A 19,379-nucleotide genomic window follows, 5' to 3' on the forward strand; every position below is an offset into this window, starting at 1 on the left:
GACTGATCCTGACCCCCAGCTTTGATGGCATTAACAGTAAAATGTTTATCACTGATTATTTATAACTGCTTGAAAAATTTACATGAATATATTACATATTCTTGTATAATATTCACAGATATATACCAGGTAATTAGATGTTATCTGATATCTCTTCATGACGTTTGTACTTTCTCATCTATTTAATTAAGGTCATTTTAATAGGCATTCTCTGAATCGTAGAGTTTCCTGTGTCTTTTTTTGTTTTATGACAAAGAGCTATTTTTTATCTTAACGTTTTAGATTACTGAATGTACTGCCAAGAGCAAATATATTCATATTGGCGAGGAAATACAAAAGCTCTAGAGACTTCTTTGGGAACTCTGGCTGATTCAGGAGTGAGATGGGGCACAGCAGTGATAACTAGTTTGGGATCTGTCAAAGTAGAATCCCCTTCCCTAAGACTCTCCTTGCTTTAGATTTTGGCTTAAGAAAAGTTAAACATTGTTTTACAAGTTATTTAAACTATATCTCGTCCTTAACGTTTTTTTTTTTAGAATGTTTTCAATGCAGCTTTGAAATATAAAGGGATACACTTTGGCAACTCTTTGGGAAGACGAGAGTTACCTCCAAAGTCAGGACCTGGTCCTGGACAGTATGATATAGTCCAGTAAGTAAAAAAATAGTAATATCTTTAGTGTAGTTCTTGCCTATAAGAATAATATAGTTTAGACTAGGCTATGCTGTTATGAAAGGAAAAATCAGTACCAAAAAATCCAAGAAGTGCATTTTGGAATAACCTGTCTGAAAGCTATTACTTTTTTATGAGCCAGATTCTGTGCTATCTGCTTTCCATGTATTATTTAATTTTCATAGCAACTCTATGTATAGATACTATTGTGTTATCTGTTTTATTTGTGAAAAAATCCAAGGGTCAGAGGTGGATAAATGACATAGTCAGTCATTAAGTGGCAGAGTTAGACTTAGATATGCTTAAATACATAGGCCATGTATCTAAGGACTAAAATTTACAATTATAGGCAAAAGATCAGATAAAAAATAAAAGAATGTGACTGAGTATTCTCCGTTTTAACCCTTGCACTTGTCTTCATTCTTCTCACTGCATGTTGGATTTAGAAGGCATTCTCAGTTAGTGTAAGTAAAACAGTAACATTAGGTTGAAAGTAATATTTTCGAAGTTTTAGCCAGTAAATCCATTTCCGGTAGAATGCCTCTTTTTTCTTTACTTTTTGCTGCTCCTACAGTAAGGCCTTCCACATGAGCTTATGGAAGGCAAAACTGCATAACAAATACTGTATTATCCTCAGAATCTACCACCCCTTCTGATGATTAAATTTTTAGAAAAGGATTCAGCTTGTCTGCCTGATTCTTTTCCTCTCATAGGATGAGTGTTCTCCCAAGATTTCCATAGTGATCACATACTCAGTTCAGTAACCAGACAGATTCAGACATATCTCCGTATCAGCAGTGGATATAGTTTAGGCTCTCACTTGGACTGTCCTGCTACAGTTCATTCACTCAGCAAGCGTTGTTGGAATTTCTGCTGTGTGCCAGGAATACTCAGTGTAGTAACAGAATAAAAAGAATAAAACATCTCTCCACTTTTGAGAATTTACAGTCTGATCCATCGTCCTTTCTATTTTTTAAATTCTTCTAATGTAGAAGATATGCCTCGTAGTTTTATTCTTTTAGTAGTTACACCAGAACTTAAAACATGTATATTTAACTTCACAAAGCCTAAATTTAATATCTTTAGCATTTTTCCAAACAAAACAAAGTCCACAGAATAGTCTAACTCTGATCATGCCCCTCTTAACATATGTTTTTATTGCTTATTGTTTTTTGCCCTATTCATTTCTTTTCCCAGATTGGCTACTTTGTTTGTTTGCCTGTCTGTCTGTCTGTCTATCTATCTTTATCTATCTATCATCTATGTACCTATCTACATACCCACCTACCTGTGTACCTACCTACTTATTCTTGTCAGTTTTATTGAGATATAATTGACATAAAGTAAATTAACCCTTTTTAAGGCACATAGTTCTATGATGATTATTTTCCACCCAATCCACTACACCTCTCAGTATCCAGGGTATAACCAGGACTCTGTCTAATCAGTGTCGCTCTAAATTTGCTTGGTACTTTTCCTTACCCGTCTTTTTTATTTCTCCAACGCTGTCCCCTTCCATTCTTCCCCCAATTTTTTTTTTTCTTTATGTCGTTGCTTTCTTTTTGATCTTTGTCATTTCCCTTTTCTTCTCTTCTGTTTGTACTTGATTTTTCCTTCTAGGTATGTGTTCATATAGATTGCATTTTGTTCTGCTTCAGTTACTTCACCATTTCCATAGCTTCTCTGCTCTTTGATTTGGCCAACTTCACAGTATCTTTATTTGGAGTTGTCTTATTTCCTTCTGGCAACTGACATTTTCTACGGTTTTTTTCCCTTTGGACTTTCAGTGATTGATTCAGAATTATCCTGGCAATACTTGATACGGTATAAATGTGGAGATTCTTGGTCACCCAAAATGGAAAGATGAATTTACAAGTCTTTTTTTGGTGAAGGCACAGATCTAAATAATATGCTTTTAATAGCCCAAATATAAATGTTATCCTTATGCTCATTTGAGATTTTGAAAAAAAGTTCATTTGTTGAATTTTATGAGAATAAAATTCAGTGAAGAAGTCAGCATTTAACAGTGAACTGGGATGTTAAATGCATATTTAAATCGTAGCAATGCAGAACGAAGAAAATAATGGCCATTAAGTAACTTGAATTAACTTTTGTTTTTATGTTTTTTATTGTCTATTTTTTTATCTGTTTTTGTTCAGTATAGTTTGTTGGAAATGTCAAATATGAGATTTTTTTCCAGTTCTGCTGAAGAGATAGAAAAAAAAAATAGTGTAGTCAGTATAACATATTTAAATGTGATTCTTATAATAGCTAATAATCATTGTGTGCTTATGGGCCACGTATGGCACTAACATTTTATTAAACACTTTTAAAGTGTTAAAAAGCAAAGATGTCACCTTGAGGATTAAGATGCGCCTGACTCAAGCCGTGGTATTTTCAGTCACCTCATATGCATATGAAAAGTGGACAATGAGTAAGGAAGATTGAAGAAGAATTGCGCCTTTGAATTATAGAGTTGGTGAAGAATAGTGAATATACCAAGGACTAACAGAAGAATGAACAAATCTGTCTTGGAAGAAACATAACCAGAATGCTCCTTAGAAGTGAAGATGGGGAGACTTTGTCTCATGTACTTTGGACATGTTATCAGGAGGGACATGTCCCTAGAGGAGGACATCATGCTTGATAAAGTAGAGGATCAGCAAAAAAGAAGACCCTGAATCAGACTGGATGACACAGTGGCTGCAACAGTGAGCTTAAACATAGCAATGATTGTGAGGATGGTGAAAGACTGGGCAATGTTTTGTTCTATTGTATGTAGGGCTGGTATGAGTCAGAACCAACTCTACTACACCTAACAGCTGACCACAACATGACACTAAGCAATTCACGTATAGGTTATCTACTTTAATCGTTGCAGCCTTAGAATTAGTTATTACTAATTCCTATTACAGATGAAGAAATTGAAGCTAAGAGAAGTTAGGTGATTTGCATAAGGTCACACAGCTAGTAGTTAACAATTCTGGGATTCCCATCAGGCTCTCTGCCTTGAAAGCTTGGCCTCTTAATTACTGCTTATTTAGTTTGTAATTCTTTCTAGGGGCTGACTAAACTTGAATGAAAATAAGCTTTGCTTTAATTTTCAAAGAATCTTTATGCCATTTTCCTAATTGTTTTATGATATAAATAGTATATGGCTATTTTCCCTTTATTTTTGCGATAGTTGAAATACCAAGGGATTCTGACATTTTAAAGACTTTTTTGTGGTACGTGGAATACACAGGAAGCTTTTTTGGTAGCTTTTTTTTTTTCCCAATTCATGATGTAAATTCCATATTATATTTTCTTATTGGAATCGTTATTACAATAGGTTTATAATAATTCTCTGAATTAGAAAAAGTAGAGCTAACTGATATAAATGTGTACATTAAAAAAATTAGAATATATTGGTCTAACACATCTAGATGATCTTACTGTATACTTTTTTTTTAAATCAGGAATGTTGCTGTAAAATATTCTCTTTGCTTATATAAACTTTTTTTTATACTTGAAATTGAGTACTCCTCATTTCTCTCTGAATTTTCTAAAGGGAAAAGCCACCACAGTATGAAAATATTAACATCAAGAAAGAGCGACAGCAAAATTATTGCTCATTTATCCCACGATTTTATGATTCAGTAATACTGCAGGAAGAAAAAAAGGTAAGCTGAAAAGTAGCTATTTCATCTATTTTGTAGTTTTCAAGATGACTGAACTCCATTATTTCAAGATTAAAGTTCTGGATCTACTGTGCCTGGTACCTCATCACTCAATGAGTATTTGTGGAAGGAACCATAGTAAATATCTCTGTCAAGTGGTCACTATCTCTGCTTGAAAGCTTTTTGTGATAAAGAACTCACTACTCCTAAGCTTTCTTGTTTTAGTAGTGGACAACTCTATTTCTCAAATTGTCCTTCTTTTAAACTAACCTAAATTTACTTGCCTCTTGCCCACTTATTATTTTCCTTTTTCCTATGACTTCTTTTCAATCTCTGTTTAAATCTTTTCTAGTTAGGGTAAATGTTCTAAGTATCTTTGACTGTTCTCATTATTTAATTTCAAGGTAACTTATTTTCCTTTGAAGTTATCTAGGTACCTTCATCAATTTGTAAATACCCCCCCCCCCTTTTTTTTTTGCATGATATCTAGAACTAAGCATAATATTTTGGGAATAGTCTGATTAGTACATTTTAAGATTTTCATCTTCTTCTGGATAGTGTATGTTTATAATACAAAGACGGTGCCTGGGTGGTGTAGACAGTTTGCACATGACTACTAACCTAATGGTTGACAGTTTGAATCTACCCTGCATCACTGCAGAAGAAAGGCCTGGCAATCTTCTTATGTAAAGATTATAACCAAGAGAACCCTATGGAGCAGTTCTACTCTGTAACACATGGAGTTGCCATGAGTCAGAATCAACTTGGCAGCAACAGGTTTGCCTTTTTTAATTAATATAAAACCCAAAATTCTACTAATATTTTTCTTTTGTACCTATATCTCAGTTTACTCATTTGGGACTTACAGGCAAATAAATCCCTAGATTTTTCCTCCAGTATGTTATTAAACTTAAAAACATGGAGATTATAGAACGATTATCTAAAAATAGATCCATTATTGTAAGGGTAAATGATTCTCAGTTGAAAAATCAATAACTTTCAATGAGAATTTTCATTTGCATTTGATTTCTTATATCTTCTGCTGAATATTAATTGTTGTTGGGTGGCATTGAGCCAATTCAGACTCAAAGTAACCTCATGTGACAGAGTAGAACAACCCTATAGTGTTTGCTTGGCAGTAATCTTTACAGAAGCAGTTTGTCAGGTTTTTTTCCAGAGAAGCTACTGGGTGAGTTAGAACCACCAACTTTTTGGTTAGCAGCTGAGTTCTTAACTCTTGTACCGCTAGGGCTCCTGAATATTAATGAGCAATGAAAAATATTGTTCATAGAAATATTACAAAAACATAGTAACAGAATAAATAGTACAATTGTTTTCATAGAATAGCTGTTATAAATCTCAAAGCAGATAAAGTATTAATTTAAGAATCAGTAGAATTTTATGGATACAATGATTTAAATGTACACTGAAGTAAAGGTGAGAAAAGCCTTTGGTTTCTCACTAAGTTTTATTTGTTCATCAATAGAATTTATTTTATAGATTATATTATATAATCTCTTGTTTTGAATGTCAGTAGAAGTATGCAAAAATTAAAGCAAAGAAACTTTTCATTTGTTGATTTTTTATTGAAAACATTCACCTTAGATATTTAGAAATCTAACTAGTAAGTAATTTTAAAACCTTGGTTCATAGTGATATTCTACACTGTTTGAAGGGGGAAAGAAGTTTATATTAGATGACTTTTAAAGTAGTATTATGATGTCTATATTATTGCATTTCTAACCTTGCTTATTGAGATTACTATGGTCTGAGATTGTTATTATTTTTTAAATTGTGGGAAGGCTTAATATATCAACATAAATAGGAATTATAATGGATAATAATGAAATAAATTTCATTTATCTAAATGTTAGTTTCAGTGCATTTTCTTTTTCTTATCCTTCTCTTATTAACTGTAAAATTTTCACTTGATTGCATGTTTCCTGAGAATGAGAACTATGTATTATTTACCATTGTATCTTAACACAGTCCCTAAAACATAATAAGGGCTCAATTAGTATTTACTTGGTAAATACGTGAAGGAACTAAAATATTTCCTGTTTTTTTGAAATACCAACATCATTTTGTATTTTTATATGTATAAGGCTTTTAAATATAAAGTATCATTTTCTCTATTTGTGCAAAGATATTAATATGTTGAACTCTTAACTTTTAGTTCACTTTCAGGAGAATAATTTCTGAATCTGATCATTGTTTCTCAGTTTCAGATACCTCTACCACTACCATTTTGCTTTTCTCTTGAATACTGTTTAATTTACAATTATTGTAAATTATATACTGAAATATTATCTCAGATTTATTATGCTATTGTGCATCATTGTTATTTGCAACACCTGGAAAAACTCTCAAAGAGTGGGAGGGGAAAGATGTGAACACTCTAAAGAGCTTCAGATTTGATTGTATCTTGGAATGGTCTTTTCTAGTAAGATCTAATATACAGTTTAAATTTGAAACTGTATTTAAGGGTAATTCAGCTTTGATTATGTATACACTTTTAATACTTTTTTTTCTTTTGTATTTGTGAATTTCCCAGGGACTTGTTCACCTATATTGTAATGATATGTGATATGCCTCTTTGTCTTTCAAAAACCAACTCTGTGAAAATAAGTCTGATAAAATAAGAATCTTGGTATGAAAGAGAATGTACCGTTAGAGCAGGCAATGTGAAAATACTGGTGTTTTTGCATATTTAATATGAGACTGATAAATATTTCATATAAAATGACGATTTGCACAGCTTTTTCCATTAGGGCATTCTGGACCTAGACAAATGGAAGCAAAGGAATAACTTTTTTCTTTCTTTACCCTATAATAATTAAAGGAATAAAGAATTAATTTGAATGAGCTAATTGAAATATATAAACCTTATTATATATGGCATTTCCCAGTGCTTTATTCTGTCAGCAAATATTTGTTTATAAAATAGAGAAATATTTATTTTAAATTTTGAGGTGATGAGGGGAAATGGACTATTTTTCACTCCCTAAATTCTAAATTTCTCTACTTACATAATACTAAATAATAGATTATTATGACATAAGAAATCATTAAATTTTCTGTTATTTTGTTACATTAAAAACTAAATGCTGACACACTTTTATGAATATTGTCCATACTGCATTCACTTTTAAATTGCCACAATTTTTTTTTAAGTGTAAATTATATCATTGAAAAAAAGAAGGGAGACCTTTTGATGAGGGTGGCCATTAAAAAAAAAATAATAAAGTTACAACACCAAAGTTAGATACTGATATTTATAAATTGAGTGGTTTTTATGTTAAAACAGTGCATAGTTCCTTTCCTTTTATTTGTAGGTTCCTTAGCAAATTTTAAGCAGAAGCCCTGAGGTAATTCTCTTCTAGGGTGATTACATGGTGAGCGGCAGCTACAACAGTGCCTGAACTTTAGAACTGGGAACTCAAGGACTTATTCATGGGACATAGGCTATATATAGGTTACGTGTAAGAGGAATCTAAGCCTGAAAAATAGTGTGAATACATATTTTGGAGGACCCCAAATGCCAGGTGTATTAGTTTCCTAGGGCTGCTGTATTAAAGTACTACAAACTGGATAGCTTAAAACAATAGAAATTTATCCCCTCACCGTTATGTAGGCTAGAAGTCTGAATTCAGGGTGTCCGCAGGGCCATGCTCTCTCTCTTTAAAGGCTCTAAGAGAAGATCCTTCCCTGTTCCCTTCAGCTTCTGGTAGCCTCAGGTATTCCTCAGTTTGTGGCAGTATAACTCCAATCTTTGCCCCTGTCACTCCTCTGTTTCTGTGTCTCTTCTTTTCTTATAAGGACATCAGCCATATTAGTATGAACTCATGTTAACTAACTATATCTGCAAACACCCTATTTCCAAATAAAATCATATTCACAGGTACCAGGAATTAGGACTTCACCATATCTTTTTGGGGGATGCAAAACAACCCATAGCACCATGCGAAGAGGTATTATTTTGAGCTTATAGGCAACAAAGTCATTAAATGAATTTGATCAGAAGATATTTGAGCTATGTTCAAGATTAGTCTAACATTAATAAGATGTATTGGAGAAAAGAGAGTCTGGCTATGTTCCTAGAGTAGTTAAGGTGAGAAATAATGAAGACCTGTATTACAAGTGGTGTCAGTGGTAATGAAGATGAAAGGAGTCTCATGAGGGAGGTAACAGGTAGAGCTGACTAGACTTGGTAAACGATTGTGTGTGTGTGTGTGTAGGCAAGGGGATGGGAAGAACAGAGGGGCTTGATGGGCTGTAAGAAGAGGGAGGAGTTGAGAATTAAAAGGTAAAAATAGTGTCAACAGCTGGGAGATAGGAGAGAAGGATTTGAAGAGGTGAAAGAATAGGAGGTTTTAGTCATTGAGGGTTAACTTTAGAGTTCAAGATCATGGAAAAGGAATTGTTTCTAGTGACCACAAAATCTGAAGTGTGTTGTGCCTATAAGTATCCAAAGTGGAGATAAATTTATTGATCAGGCAATATAAGAATTATAAAATTGTCTTAGTTCTATCTGTTTAGAAAGCTCTCGCAGTTATTGCAACTCTATTGCTCTTACATCATGCTAGGCTTGAATGGAGGTTGGATGAATGCAGTGGCTTGCCGTTTTCTTGGCTACCACCTAGAAAATGAGGCACAACTTTTCCTTCTGAATCACTGTCTCAGATAGGATAGGGAAGTTGCCTCTTATTCTGTATATCTTTCATAGTCAGCTGCCCAAATGCAGCTGAATAGAAGTGAGAATATGGGAAGAGATTTCAGTGGTTGAATGCTGCAGAATTTTCAGTAGCTGGTAACTGGTAGACTGACTGGAGAAATATCTTAATTTTTAGAACCCAGGCTAGGAAAAAGAGCAAGGAGAAGTAACTAGCTTTAAAGGTCCCAGGAAAATCGTAACACTCCCACATGCCAAGAACAGTTGAAGAGAGTACGACTTTGCAAGGTTGGTAAATTGGGTGTGGGACAGGCTTAATGGATTTACTCTATTTCATGACTTTTTAAATCCAGCTGATGTACTGAATCTTACAAGAGATGATGTGTAAAAATTAGTTACAGGGAATGATTCCTTGAAATCATCTTTGAATGCTCTTTACCTGCCTTCAGCCCCTTGTTCTTTTTCTTGTTTCCCTGGATCTCAGATTTCTGGCTTATGTTAACTCTTTTAAAGACTTCTCTTTTTGGCTTATTAAATTTGATTTCTCACTCTGGTTTTCATCTTTTCACATTTTTAAAAGTTCATTCTTTCTGTTATCTCAGAACCCTCTGGGTCTGTCTAATCCAGGGCATTCTCTTTCCTTCGTATCTTAATGATGGGGAAATTCCCACACATGCTAGAGGAGGAGGTGTAGTCTTTTCAGATTTGTTTCTCAACAAGTTCATCTTTTTTTTTTTTTTAATGTCTTTTAGAGCTTGCCTCAAAATACATTTCTTTCTAAATTTAGAAGTTTCCTTCTCTCTCTCTCTCTTTTTTTTTTTAAATAGCTTTGTTGTTGTTAGGTGCTGTAGAGTCGATTTTGACTCATAGCAGCCCCATGTGACAGAGTAGAACTGCCCTAAAGGGTTTTCTAGGCTGTAATCTTACAAAAGTAGATCTCCAAGTCTTTCTCCCACAAAACCGCTAGGTCGGTTCAAAGTGGGTGCCAAATTTTGGTTAGCAGCCTAGCACTTAACCATTACCCCACCAGCTTTATTGAGATAAAATCCACTCATTTAAAGTATAGAATTCAGTGCTTTAGTATGTTTACAGAATTGTGCAGGCATCACCACAATCAATTCTGAAACATGTTATTCACCTTAGAATAAAAAAACCTCATACACATTAGCAGTCATTCCCATTTCCTCTCAGCTCTCCCATTTCTAGGCAATCACTAATCTATTTTCTGTCTCTGTAAATTTGCCTATTCTGGACATTTTATATAAATGGAATAATACAATAGGTGGTCTTTTGTGACTGTCACACCGTTTTCCAAAATGACTTCCCCATTGTGTATTCTCACCATCAACATATGAGGGTTCTAGTTTCTCTACATCGTTGCCAACTTAGTGGGTTTGGAGTGGTAACTGATTATGATTTTGATTTGTGTTTCTCCAGTGGCTGTTGATGTCATGTACCTTTTCATGTGCTTATTGGTCATTTGTCTCTCTTCCTTGGAGAAGTGCCTGGTTAAACCCTCGGGCTGGTTTTAAGTTGGGTTATTTGTCGCTTCGTTACTGAATTGTACGAGTTCTTTGAGATGGATTTGCTCTTGTCTGAACTTATGATTAATTTGAATAACATTATTTATTACTTGCATATGTTTTTTTTTGTATATTTATCTTATGTTCCCATTTAAACTGTAAATTCTTAGAGGATAAGAATCTACAATTCTGCTTTTTTGTTTTTAAATCGTAATGTTAGTTGAATGAGTTAAATGATGTTTAATAATGCTTTTTGATTGAATTAATTGATTACAAATATGAAAAATGAGCAGTTTTATTTTAACACTTGAGTTTAGAGAATTTGTAGATTTTCTCTTTCCTCACATTTATCCTGTTGCCTTAAAAAATAATAGAATAAACTCCAAAGCAATAAAATAATTTAAAAAAGTAAGTGCTGACATGTCTTTAGATTTAAGCATTTCCTGATGGTACAAATAATAATATAACCTGGTATATAATAAATGACATAATCAAATAAATATTTTTATGAATAATTGTTTTTTATTTATTATAATTTTCCTTGAGATCTGTTTAATTCTATTATTTACCTAGTATTGTTACCAGTCATCTTTTGAATGTGTTATGACATTCTGATCTACTGATAATTTCTGTTAAATAACAAAAATATTAACTTTTGTTCAACCCAAATATTTTTTCACAGAAGTATATCTTGCCTTTGGCAATGAAAAATCTTTTAAATATATTCCTTAATATTAATAAGGTCTTTAAGAGCTTTCTTAACATATGGAAATATTTTAAAATTATTTCTATTGGATTGCTTTGATTTAGCAAAACAATTTACAAAGTTGCTGTATTAGCTTCATTATCAGTTAAAAATAGAGTAAATTTCACTAGATGGCGCCAATACTTTAGATCTTTATTGACATAAAACCTTATTTATTCATTCTTTTCCCATAAGTATTAAAACAGAAGTTTAAAAATTATGTGGGAAGATAGGAAAATTTGTCTTGTAGTTCTATTGAGCAAAGCTAAATTAAAAATTTTAGTTCTTTTGGAGGTTTTGACTGATGGAAATAGCTTGGAACAATGTATTTTAAAATATTTAAATTCTGGCTGCAGACTACATTATAGATCTGTCCTTTCTGTTTATTTATCTATATAAATTTATAAAAATTGTCAGAATTTTTAAAAATTGTATTTTAAAGGTGTAATTTATGATTTAGGTTTTACTCTGGACTAGGATAAGATTACCTAATAATAATTAACTAACATCTGACCTTCAGTAGAAAGTTGTATCTCCAAATAAGTGAAAATATGCTAGAAGATTAATAGTGAAGGCACAAAGGGCAAAAACAACTTCTAGCCTTTTGTGATAATTTTTGAAACCAGTCATTGTATTATTACAGTTTTCTAATTTGCCTGGGCTGTTCCATTGTTATGATGTAAAAATTTTACCTTTTTAGTTATTATTGCTAGTCTTTAACATTTATTATATTAACTGTTTGGTGTTATTTATACCAGACACTTGGCAGGTAATTGCAGTTAATAGTACGGGGTAGTTGTTTTAAAGAGTGTGGGCTTGAGGATGAACAAAGATCTAAGAAAACTTGCACACAATTAAATGTGCTCCCCCCTGTACTAATTAGTTGTTTGTGTTACAGTTACTGTATTCAAAAGTGTGAATCCTCAATTTTTCCATTTTCTAAGAAAACTCAATTTTTAAATTGTGGGTTTCAAAGAGGAGAAAAGAAAGTGTCAAATAAAATGGGAGCAGAGGATTATTGTGCTAAAAGATAAACGGACAAAATTATGAGAAAAAGAATGAGGAAGAGGTTGGAAATATTTGGTTATTTCTTAAACAGTGATTCAGTATTCTTTGGAAAAGTATCTTACGCCATTAAGTGTATTGTAAAATAGTTTGTTCTGTTATTAGTGAGTTTTATGTACTACAGTTATACTCATTCATAGCAGAATGTTAAGAAGTATATAAATAAATAAAAGTTTTTTGATTTATTCATGGTTTGGTGGTAAAGAGATCAGTCTTTGCAATTGGACTCCATTCAAATTCTTTATCACATACTAACTGTGTGACCTTGGGAAAGTTATTTTACCAGTCTAAACTCAATGTCCTTCCCCCTAATGCTCTAAAATGTGAATAATAATATCCACAAAAAGATTATTATGAGAATATAAGATGAGAGTATATATATATATACATCTCTGTGTGTGTGTGTATATATATACACACACACACACACAATATGTATTGCTTAACACAGTGTCTGATACTTAGTAATGCTCAGCAAATAATACCTATTACTATTAGTCATTTAATGAACACTGGTTGATGATGAATAGGGCAAAGCATTTTTATTAAGAGGTTCACACTTTGATGGAAGATACAAGTATGTAAACAATTATAAAATGAAATACAAATAAGGTGCGATGAGAATTCTGAGGAAAAATTCATTGGTTCAGCTTGGGGAAGGTAGAGGTCAAGGAAGGTTTTCAAGGTATGTTTGAGTTGAGTTTTGAAGGATAAGAAGGTGTTTGTCAGTGGAGCAGAACATTGCAGGCAATGAGGATGGCAAAACCATGAAGATATGAGAAAGTAATTTGTTTTTATCTACAGGTGGTCATGAGCCAGTAAAGATTTTAAGCAGGAGATCATGAGCAGATTTGTAATTTCAGAAAAATAGGACAGTCAGTTGTGAGTTAAATGGATGGAATGTGGAGGCAAGAGAGGTAGGGAGAAGTCACGAGGTGATACATAGTGGTTCCCATAGTGAATGGCTGTATTAAGACAGAGAAAGTGAGACATGTGACAAAAATTTAGGTGTTAGCGTAGTCTTTGTTTAGTGAATTATTTATTGTGGTAGGATGAGTAAGAGGGAAGGACTGAGGATGACTCCTGGATGTCTAACTTAGAATACTAGGTGAATGGTGGTATAGAGAGTTGAGATAGAAAGTGTGCCTCATTGTGTATATGTGTATGTGGTGCTGGGGAATGAGATGATTTTAAGCATCTATTTGCTATATAGGCAGAAATGTCTTGTAAGTGGTTAGAGGATTGAGAGAAATCAGGGCTGGAGATTTAGAAGTCAGTCTTTGGGTTAAATTTGATAATACAAGGGGACTGATGATTCAGTTTAGGGGACTGGACATTTAATAGATAATAGATAAATGGGGGAAGGGGAATCTAAGGAAGAAACAAAAAGAAGGATTAAAAATGAGAGGAGTAGAATGAGGAAGGAGTGACCTCAAAGTAACCAGAGGAAGAGTGAATTTCAAGCAAATAGTAGCCACCCATGTTACATACTTTGGATAGGTTAATAAAGATGAGAACTGAAAATTTTCCACTGAACATTGCAGAATTTTGGTATCATTGGTGATTTTTTCGAAACATTTCTGGTGGACTGAATTGAAGACAGCAGATAGTAGTGGATTGAAGACTAAATGGTAAAGTAGAGGATCCTGTGAGTGTAGACTGTTCATTCTTTCAGGGAGCTTGCCTGAAGTGGAAGATAGATAAACAGGTAGTTTTTACCCTTAAGGAGAGACTTCATAGTCCGAGACTTCATAGTCCTTGTCATTACAAGTGTCTATATGTTATTTCCTTTTTACTAATTTAGAATTATTGCCAAAATAAAAACTAGATTAATGATTTTAAATAATCCTATAATAATTAGGTTATTAATTTGTCAACTCAAGAAGTATTCATTGAAGGGAACATTATGTGCTCATCATTACAGTAGTTTTAGGATTTCAGAGGTGAAAAAGCAAAAACAAACAAAACTCTGGATTTTGTTTGCTATCTAATTGGAGCCACAAATCACGTACAGAAAAACAATTAGAGAAAATACATGCTGTTATGGATTGAATTGTGTTCCCCAAAATATGTGTTGTAAATCCTAACACCTATAAAAAAAAAAAGAACACCTATATCTATGGTTATAATCCCATTTGGGAGTGGGCTTTCTTTGCTAACGAGGCAGGATTAGTGTAGGGTGTATCTTGAATCAATCTCTTTTGAGATATAAAAGAGATTAAACAAGCAGCAAGTAAGTAGGGATGGGGAAAGAGAGATGCCAAGCCACGTGAAGATTGCTCAGGAGCAGACACTCAGAAGAGACGAGGACCTTCCTTCAGAGACGACAAGGAGAAAAAGCCTTCCCCTAGTGCCAGCACCCTGAATTTGGACTTCTAGTCTCCTAAACTGTGAGAATAGAAATTTCTGTTTGTTGAAGCCACCCACTTGTGGAGTTTTTGTTATAGCAGCACTAAATAAGAGACATGGTATCTTTCCTAACATTTGCTGAATGAATGAATGAAGGAATGAGATTAATCTTTGAGGGTTAAAAATAATCTATGAAATACAGGGATATATTGAGTGAGACTCGTGAAGAAGCCCTGGTGGTGCAGTAGTTAAGTGCTAAGCTGCTAACCAAAAGGGTGGCAGTTAGAACCCACCAGCCACTGTGCAGGAGAAAGATGTGGCAGTCTGCCTCCTTAAAGACTTAACCACCGCTGTCGAGTCGATTCCGACTCATAGTGACCCTATAGGACGGAGTAGAACTGGCCCATAGAGTTTCCAAGGAGTGCCTGGCGGATTTGAACTGCCGACCTCTTGGGTAGCAGCCGTAGCACTTAACCACTACACCACCAGGGGAAACCCTATGGGGCAGTTCTACTCTGTCCTATAGGGTTGCCATGAGTTGGAATCAACTCCATGGCAAAAGGTTTTTTTTTGGTTGAGTGAGATGAACTATAGTTAGAAAATACTTCTTATTGTGACATACAAAGCTATTATAATCTGGACCTTAACTCCATCTCCACGTTCACTTTTTACCTTACAATTTTTACTCTTCCATATGCATCCTAGAATTGTGTCATATTGAGCTTACCTTCAGTTTCCTCAGCGTACTATTCTCTCCCTTAGCCCTCACCTCTCTCCTTCTGCGTAAGCTAATCTTTCCCCTGGCATGCGCTCTTTCTCTTTATGTGGCTAACTCCCACTCATCCTTTGAGATTCAACTCCTAGTACTCTGTGCATACCTCAATCATAGCATTTATCAATCTATATTATGATTGTCTATTCCCTTGTCTGTTTCTGCCACCAGAGCATGCCTTCTTGAAGCCAGGGACTGTGTCTTAGTGATCTTTATATCCCTAACACATGGTGAATTAAAAGCATTGTTGAATGAATAAAATTACATTGAGCGGGCTCTTAAAGGAAATATTTGACAACACATTGATGGAGAGTAGCAGGTGAGAACATTTTCTCATTAAATAGAAATGGAGAAACCACATGATATGTGTAGTTGGCACACTTATCTGACTGGCCAGAGGGCTGTCTTGGTGAGTACTGTTGTTGTTGTTAGGTGCCATCAAGTTGGTTCCAACTCATAGCGACCCCGTGTATAACAGAATGAAACACTGCCTGGTCCTGCACCATCCTCACTATTTTTGTTAATGTTGAGCCCATTGTTGCAGCCACTGTGTCCATCCATCTCATTGAGGGTCCCCTCGTTTTCCCTGACCCTCTACTTTACCAAGCATGATGTCCTTCTCCAGGGACTGATCCCTCCTGATAACATGTCCAAAGTATGTGAGATGTAGTCTCGCCATCCTTGCTTCAAAGAAACATTCTGGTTGTACTTCTTCCAAGACAGATTTGTTCTTTTTTTTTTTTTTTGACAGTAAATGATATATCCAATATTCTTTGCCAGTACAAGAATTCAAAGGTATCAGTTCTTCTTCAGTCTTCCTTATTCATCATCCATCTTTGACATGCATATGAAGGGATTGAAAATACCATGGCTTGCATGAGGTGCACCTTAGTCTTCAAGGTGACATGTTTGCTTTTTAACACTTTTAAGAGGCCATTTGCAACGGATTTGCCCAATGCAATCTGTCTTCTGATATCTTGACTGCTGCTTCTGTGGCTGTTGATTGTGGATCCAAGCAAAATGAAATTCTTGACAACTTCAATCCTTTGTCTGTTTATCATGATGTTGCTTATTAGTCCAGTTGTGAGGATCCTTGTTTTCTTTATGTTGAGATGTAATCCGTACTGAAGGCTGTAGTCTTTGCTCTTCATCAGTAAGTGCTTCAAGTCCTCTTCACTTTCAGCAAGCAAGGTTGTGTCATCTGCATATTGCAGGTTATTAATGAGTCTTCCTCCAATCCTGATACCCTGTTCTTCTTCATCTAGTCCAGTTTCTCAGATTATTTGCTCAGCATACAGATTGAATAAGTATGGCGAAAGGATACAACCATGATACATACCATTCCTGCCTTTAAACCACGTGGTATCTCCTTGTTCTGTTCTAATGACTGCCTCTTGATCTATGTACAGGTTCCTCATGAGCATAATTAAGTGTCTTGGAATTCCCATTCTTCACAATGTTATCCGTAATTTGTTATGGTCCACAGAGTTGAATGCCTTTGCGTAGTCAATAAAGCATAGGGAAACATCTTTCTGGTGTTCTCTGCTGAGCCAGGATCCAACTGACAACAGCAGTGATATCCCTGGTTTCATGTCCTCTTCTGAATCTGGCTTGAATTTCTGGCAGTTCCCTGTTGATATACTGCTGCAGCTGATTTTGAATGATCTTCAGCAAAATTTTACTTGTGGGTGATATTAATGACGTTGATAATTTCTGCATTCCATTGGATCACCTTTCTTGTGAATAGGCATAAATATGGATCTCTTCCAGTCAGTTGGCCAGGTAGCTGTCTTCCACATTTCTTGGCATAGATGAGTGAGCTCTTACAATGCTGCATCCATTTGTTGAAACATCTCAGTTGGTATTCTGTCAATTCCTGGAGCCTTGTTTTTTGCCAGTGCCTTCAGTGCAGCTTGGTCTTCCTCTTTCAGTACCATTGGTTCCTGATCATATGCTACCTCCTGAAATGGCTAAGTGCTGACCAGTTCTTCTTGGTATAGTGACTCTGTTTATTACTTCCGTTTTCTTTTAATACTTCCTTCATCTTTTAATATTTTCCTCATAGAATCCTTCAATATTGCAACTCAAGGCTTGAATTTTTTCTTCAGTTCTTTCAGCTTGAGAAATACTGGGTGTGTTCTTCCCTTTTGGTTTTCTAACTCCAGGTCTTTGCACATGTCATTATCATACTTTACCTTGTCTTCCCCAGCCACCCTTTGAAATCTTCTATTTAGCTGTTTTACTTCATCATTTCTTCCTTTCACTTGAGCTACTCAACATTCAAGAGCAAGTTTCAGAGTCTCTTTTGACACACATTTTGGTCTTTTTTTTCCTGTCTTTTTAATGACCTTTTGCTTTCTTCATGTATGATGTCCTTGATGCCATTCCACAACTGGTCTGGTCTTCAGCCACTAGTGTTCAACTCATCAGATCTATTCTTGAGATGGTCTCTGAATTCAGGTGGAATATACTCAAGGTTGTACTTTCGCTGCAGTTGATTTATTCTAATTTTCTTTAATTTCAACTTAAACTTGCATATGAGCATTTGCTGATGTGTTCTACAGTTGGCCCATGGCCTTGCTGTAACTGATGATATTGCAATTTTCCATCATTTCTTTGCACAGATGTAGTTGATTTGATTCCTGTGTATTCTATCTGGCAAGGTCCATGTGTCTAGTCACGATTTATGTTGGTGAAAAAAGGTATTTGCAATGAAGAAGTCATTGATCTTACAAAATTCTATCATGTGATCTCTGGCCTCGTTTCTGTCACCAAGGCCATATTTTCCAACTACCAATCCTTCTTTGTCTCCAACTTTCACATTCCAATCTCCAGTAATTATCAATGCATCCTGATTGCATGTTTGATCAATTTCAGACTGCAGAAGTTGGTAAAAATCTTCAATTTCTTCATCTTTGGACTTAGTTGTTGGTGCATAAATTTGAATAATAGTTGTATTAACTGGTCTTCCTTGTAGGTGTATGGATATTATTCTTTCACTGACAGCATTGTATTTAAGGATAGATCTTGAAATGTTCTTTTTGATGACGAATGCAACACCATTCCTCTTTAATTTGTCATTCCCGGCATAGTAGGCCATATGATCGACTGATTCAGAATGTCCAATACTGGTCCATTTCAGCTCACTAATGCCTAGGATACTGATATTTGTGCATTCTATTTCATGTTTGAGGATTTCCAGTTTTTCTGGTTTATACTTAATATATTTCATGTTCCAATTATTAGTGGATATTTGCAGCTGTTTCTTCTCATTTTGAGTCATGCCACGTCAGCAAATGAAGGTCCCGAAAGCTTGACTTCATCCACATCATTAAAGTCGACTCTACTTTGAGGAGACAGCTCTTCCCCAGTTATATTTTGAGTGCCTTCCAACGTGAGGGGCTTATCTTCTGGCACTGTATCAGACAGTGTTTTGCTGCTATTCATAAGGTTTTCACTGGCTAATTCTGTTAGTACTGAGAAACCTGAAATTGGAAATAATGGAGAGGTTTTTAATGCTGGAGGTGTCCAAATTCAATGTAAACTGTAATAATGTGGAGAAGTTTTTTCATGTTTATTCTGATAGTTCATTTTAGAAAACTCCCTTCTTAACCAAATCTAATCCATTTCTGAAAACATGTTGGATAGCAGACTTTAGAGCAGCAGGAACCTGTATTCTATTATGTTAAGTAAGAAAATAATAATACATTTCCAGCCCATGAAAAATTCTAGATTGATTTCCCAAATAAAACACTCTTATACACACACACACATACACCGCCACAGCAATCGTCCAAGGATTTCTGAAAGGCGTTTAAGACATGTTACTTAATTTTTAAAAACATTTATTGAACTCCTTAGTGAGTATGTTTGTGTGCAGTTGACAGTGATACTGTTCTATGTCAGATATTAATTTGCAAAAAC

The 19,379-nt window shown here is 34.7% G+C and overlaps 1 protein-coding gene across 1 annotated transcript in view; it reads left to right on the plus strand.

Moving 5' to 3' along the window:
- STPG2 (sperm tail PG-rich repeat containing 2) overlaps positions 1-19,379 on the plus strand; it is a 391,925-nt gene that overhangs the window by 42,855 nt on the left and 329,691 nt on the right. The window contains exons 4-5 of the mRNA XM_049887070.1: positions 537-649; positions 4,221-4,332. Of these exons, the coding sequence (XP_049743027.1) occupies positions 537-649; positions 4,221-4,332 (225 nt within the window). The remainder of the gene's footprint in view (positions 1-536; positions 650-4,220; positions 4,333-19,379) is intronic.

This window comes from Elephas maximus, chromosome 5 (assembly GCF_024166365.1).
Source record: "Elephas maximus indicus isolate mEleMax1 chromosome 5, mEleMax1 primary haplotype, whole genome shotgun sequence".
Lineage (NCBI taxonomy): Eukaryota > Metazoa > Chordata > Mammalia > Proboscidea > Elephantidae > Elephas > Elephas maximus.